The sequence below is a fragment of the Urocampus carinirostris genome, chromosome 8, assembly GCF_059441175.1.
Source record: "Urocampus carinirostris isolate Australia breed hairy pipefish chromosome 8, RoL_Ucar_1.0, whole genome shotgun sequence".
NCBI classification, from domain to species: domain Eukaryota; kingdom Metazoa; phylum Chordata; class Actinopteri; order Syngnathiformes; family Syngnathidae; genus Urocampus; species Urocampus carinirostris.
Window position 1 is genome coordinate 12,398,071 of NC_142356.1, and position 5,502 is coordinate 12,403,572.

At 38.3% G+C, this 5,502-nt stretch overlaps 1 protein-coding gene across 1 annotated transcript; it reads right to left on the minus strand.

Annotated features, from left to right (window-relative positions):
* Positions 1-278: 278 nt before the first annotated feature.
* LOC148360726 (uncharacterized) lies at positions 279-5,261 on the minus strand. Its single transcript, XM_088341637.1, has 4 exons — positions 4,774-5,261; positions 3,054-3,168; positions 2,879-2,971; positions 279-1,270 (listed from the first exon to the last, which is right to left on the minus strand). Exons 1-4 carry the CDS (start codon positions 4,844-4,846, stop codon positions 1,099-1,101), a joined length of 453 nt encoding a protein of 150 aa, XP_088197763.1. The 5' UTR covers positions 4,847-5,261; the 3' UTR covers positions 279-1,098.
* Positions 5,262-5,502: the final 241 nt, after the last annotated feature.

Consider the following 5,502-nt stretch of genomic DNA (forward strand, 5'->3'; position numbering starts at 1 on the left):
AACTATTTTTTCGGGGTGCGCCTTATAACCCGGTGCGCCTTATAGTGCGGAAAATACGGTAGTTCATTTTTATGGTTGTTTACATCAGTGACTTATTATGGTGCAACTTGTAGACGAAATTGAGTTTTGTTCATAAATTGAGCATGTTAAACAGGTGCCCTCTGTCGTCCGGAATTTACAGTATATCGGTTACCCTGGGTGCTCCTGAGGTTTTACAGGGGTAGTTCAAAAATTACCAGACAGAAACAGATATTGTATCATTATTAATCACACACATATTTATCAAAATTAATTTTATATATTTAAATTCCAACGGTTACAACATTCATGATAAAAATAAATACACTCGGCACAGTGGCTGACACATTAAAGCATCCATCTTACAGTTCAGAGGTCCCGGATTCAATTCCAGCTGCCGGCCTCACTGTGTGAAGTTTGCACGTTCCTACTGTTCCTAGTGTTTTTTTCTCCAGGCACCTTGGTTTTTAACTGGGTGTAAATGGATTCCCTGTCTCTGTGTCAGCTAAGCGGTTAGACAATGAATGTATGGAAAATGAATTCACATCAATAGTATTAGTTTGAAGTTCAATGAATAGACAGGGTTGGGTAGGGTTACTTTGACTGGATTACTTTCAATTACTTTTGGATTACTCCAATACCAAATATGCTAATAAAAGACAAAAGAAACTAAATATGAATAAAATGACTCAATTTTGTGCAGGCTTGGAATACATGGAAGGGCAAAAATGATGTTGGCAAGCTGTTTGGATTTATTTTCATTTTGTTTCTGTCGCATTTGATGTTCGTTTTGCCGGAGATCAAAGAGATCAAAGCCAGCAGAGAAAGCTTACCACGTGTTGTGAGTCATCATTTGATTCATATTTAGTTTCTTTTGTCTTTTATGAGCATATTTGGTATTGGAGTAATCCAAAAGTAATTGAAAGTAATCCAGTTAAAGTAACCCTACCCTACCCTGTGAATAGTGTACGAGTACATTTACATATATGTGCTTTTTAAAAACAGTGATTTCCTGAACTCCCATCCCAGCATCCATTGTATATCCTTCCAGTCTCTTTTTGCAGTTTTCTGTTTAAAGATTCATTTCCAAAACTCTCCTCTCTGCAATCTTGCACTCGTGTTGCCGAATCGTCTAGTGTCTTGCTGAACTTCTGTGCCATTCCTCCCTTGAAGGATCGTTGCATGTGACGTCCACTCTGCTTTTCTTTTTCTTTCGATGCATTCCATCTTTCGGTTCTCATCTTTGTTTATTCTTAAAAAAGAGAGGGGAGAAAAGTTGAGTGTGTGCCAACCCGGTGATGCAAAACATCTGGAGTCTGTGTGAGTATGTTTTTCCCAGCTCTCCTTGGGAGAGCACTGTAATGGGGTTCCAAAGGGGAGGGGGTATTAAGGGGAGCTCAGATGCATTTCATTTTCAACACATGTTGGCTCCATTTAAACTTTATTTTTAAAACCCTACAAACATATTTTTATCTCAACATTTTAGACAGCGGATATAAAATGAATACAAAATTGCAGTGGTGGGCCTGCAAAGCCTCCTCTGCTGGCTGATGATATTTATATTTTGTCCATCAATACTTGTTAAAAAATTCCAAATCATCTGTCAGCTTCTTTCATTGCTTCTTCCTGGTTGTGCTGCTTCCAGATGTGTGTTTTTCTATTTAAGATTTTAACCAATCGCATTTCAGCCCTGTTTATAAATCTACCCAGAGGCCTTCACAAAGACATCTGAAGGCCATTTAACATCAGTATTTGAAAATGTTCTTCGTTTAGCCTATTAGATTGGGAGTTGGTGTCTGAACACCTATTAGTCGGTGTTGGAAAACATCACCGGTTTCACAAACTGATTGGTGAGGAAGGCTGTAAATCATCAAAGGAATCGTGCCAACAACAGTTAAACTTGCTGCACGAGGAAATATATTGTGTATATTGATTTTATAGCAAAAAGTTGGACAAATGAGCAAACCTTTGGCATAAGGGAAATGGTTTTGTCAGCCACTTTCAGCCTAGATGTAAGATCTTATGCCCAAGCCTGACATGATCCTAATTTCGGTCCGGGTTGGACCTAAAATGTCAATCATTACGTGCGGGTCAGGCCATGCTCCTCTCTTGTTGACTTTTTTTACTATTATACAACAGGCGTTCTTCTTTGTCTCTGTTTATACAGTCTCGTTCATCTTGGATTTCCTTGCAGGAGACATGCTTTACGCATTGCGCGGTGCGGGGCCCTTTGTGCCCCCAAAAATATACCTATACTTCACAATGATTAATGGTTCTATTTTTCCCAAAGACCGTGTGTAAGTCATTTCTGACCACACTAAATTGTTAAAGGGACAGTTTGTATTATTTGCACCCCCTAATGGTAAAAAAAACGTAATTCATAAAAGAAAAAACGATATCGGTTTGAATTATGAGGAAAAATAGCATTTCTTTCAAACAAATACTTGCAGGTCGAAAAATTTGTATTTATTTTACATAACATGAGTTTCATTTGAAGGGGGCTGACATGATTGTCCGTTATCTTGCTGCCACAGATACCCAAAAAGGCTGGGCGAAAAAAATGAAAATCAAACGGTACGCTCGGGTCGCTTTGAGTGTCTGTAGTTTGTATTCTTCCTTGTGCTGTTTAGCACTCGTTTATGGCTGCACTACATCATATAGCAACACCTGGTGGCCAGATGATACATACTGTTCCTTCAAATTTTTATTTTTTCAAATCAACAACAGAGCACTTCTTTAAGAGAGAGAACAGTGGGAGTTCTATCACCACCTAGTGTCTATCTGTGCACACTACTGGCTCATGCCAGGTGATGTGTGTTATGTGCATCCATTAATAAGTCAGTGTAATGTTCTATTTTACCTCTCCCAGCATCGAAAGAAAGCTTTGGCCAGTCTCCCCTCAGTGTTCATGCAGATCTTCTCAGTGGCATTGTCGGGCTTGTTCATAGTGACACTGACAAAAACCAAAAGGAAACAAGAAATCAAAGTCAAAGAAATCAAAGAGGAACAAGAGACTCCTGGATTTCTTTACTTACATCAGTTCAGTTTTATCACATCCTGGTCTTTTTTCAAGCACTTGGAAATCGGACATGTTACCTCTGATGAACCTGATCGTCTTGTGGCATGAGCACCGGCCAATAAAGTCATGGGCTGAAATCAGGTTTTTTGGTCTCAGTCAATGTTCCCTCTAATTTTCCACAGGTCTGAGCGTTCACGCTTGAAACAACAGTGAGCAACCATAATCCCAAGTGTGGCAAGATATTTAATTATCAAACATGTACAAAACTGGACATCACGTTACATTTTGCTGAGTTTCCGGCAATGCAAACTTATTTTTCTCTTTTGAATGAATTGACTCATGTACTATTGCAAAGGTTATACGGCCTACAAACGTCGTTTGTTTTTACAATTCTTTCACAAGATATCCATTTCTTTTTTTTCCTAATATATTTTGTCGCATAATATTAACATTTTTGGGGGCTTATTTAGTCGGTTGCAAGATACAGAACTGTACTTTATCACATTTTTAGTGGAAGTACAATGTTGGCAACAAGATTCACTTAATCTAATTGGAAATTATTTGAATGCAACCCAAACTTTTTCTTACTTTTTCTGTTTTTTTCTACTTTTTTGTAACTTTTTACTTTTTTTTACTCCATTTTCTTTTTTCCTACATTTTTCTTTTTTTTCTGCCTTTTTTTCTAAATTTTTCCTTCTTTTTTTTCTCTTCCTTTTGTTTCTTTTTTCTCAGCTTTTCACTACTTTCTGGACATGCTGGTTTTGGTTTGCACCCAGATGAAGAAACTTGAGAAGGGACTGCACAATACACAAAGAGGTAAGTATTAGTTTCAGGAGCGAGCAGCAGCAAGTCAACTGCAGGAGAGAGAGTGGGAAAGGTGAGAGGAGAGAGAGTGGAAAGGTGAGATGGCACAACATTCATTTGGACAGGTAACTTAAAATTAGTTTTACCTGATTATATCAGTATCAGAAATTATTTTCCCCCCATTTTATTAACACTCCACTTATTGAAACATGAATATTTTGTTTGTTTGTTTGTTTGTACATGATTCAATTGTTTGTTTGTTTGTACATGATTCAAATTGAATCTTTTCTTCCGGCGCCGTCACGAATGGCAGCCACTCCAGCAGCTCCCGTGTTATTTTCGATTGTTCTCGATTGTTCTCAGCTCAGGGATGCTGCTGGAAATGTGAATTTCCCTTCGGGGATGAACAAAGTATCTATCTATCTATCTATCTATCTATCTATCTATCTACTTTTTCATTTTGGTATTTTTTTCTTTTTTGTTCTATTCCCCCCTTCCTTTAAGTCATGCTGTGCATAATTTTACATAATATTTGGTCATGTTGGGATTAAAGAAGCAAAAACAACCTGAAGAGCCGTTTAGGACCCGAAAGAGTCGGTTCCTTTTATTGAGCCGAGCCGAAGAAGCCGGTTCTCTACTAACTTTACTCAACTTCGTTCTACTTCGACTCGACTTCAAATTACCGCATTTAGGACACAACGTCAGGGGAACCCGTGTATTTTTACCTTCATGCACTGTAACTTTGACTTGAGTCGCTTCTTAATTAGTCATTTTGAGCCCTCATTTTGTGCGCTGGCTAGATTTTCTTGTGCGCTGAGAATGTGCGAGCAGTGCGCAATTGCGCACGCGCACAGCTTAGAGGGAACACTGGTCTCAGTTAGGAAAACACACCAAAAACGCCTTTTGAATTGACTCTTGGTAATTGAACTCACCCTGGTAAAGATGGATGCAAAACCCGGCCACAGCAACCAGCAGGAGAGCAGAGCTGTTCGCAACCAAAGCCATTTTTGGGGAGGGGGTCGTAATGTCCTTTCAAGAGCTCCACTTGGAAAGGAACCGCGTCTTCTGACATCCTCCTCCTGTTTTATATGGCGCTGCAAGTGGGGTTTTCCCAAACTCTACACGCTTTTCCGTAAAACCTAACGCATGCGCTGGAATTTCCAAACTCCCAACCGGGTCACACGTGGGAATGTGGCAAGGCAAGAACTGAAAGTGAATTCCTGAAGAAATTGTTTATGAAATAAATTACATTTTTCATTTGTGTTTGAAATGTTTGGACAAATCTAAAATTAATCAAAAAATGATATCAATTGTTTCATTTAAAAAAAAATGAAATTGCCACCTCTTTTTTTATAGCGATAGATAGATAGATAGATAGATAGATAGATAGATAGATAGATAGATAGATAGATAGATAGATAGATAGATAGATAGATAGATAGATAGATAGATAGATAGATAGATAGATAGATAGATAGATGGATAGATGGATAGATAGATAGATGGATGGATAGATGGATAGATGGATAGATAGCAAACTGGACTTTTTTGAGGCGTCATTTAAAACGGATTCATCATAGAGCTACACATCAATGTCCCGGTAATAAAGTAATAGATGTCTCTATTCTCCGACAAGTAGAAAAACTCACAAAGGAAAGGAA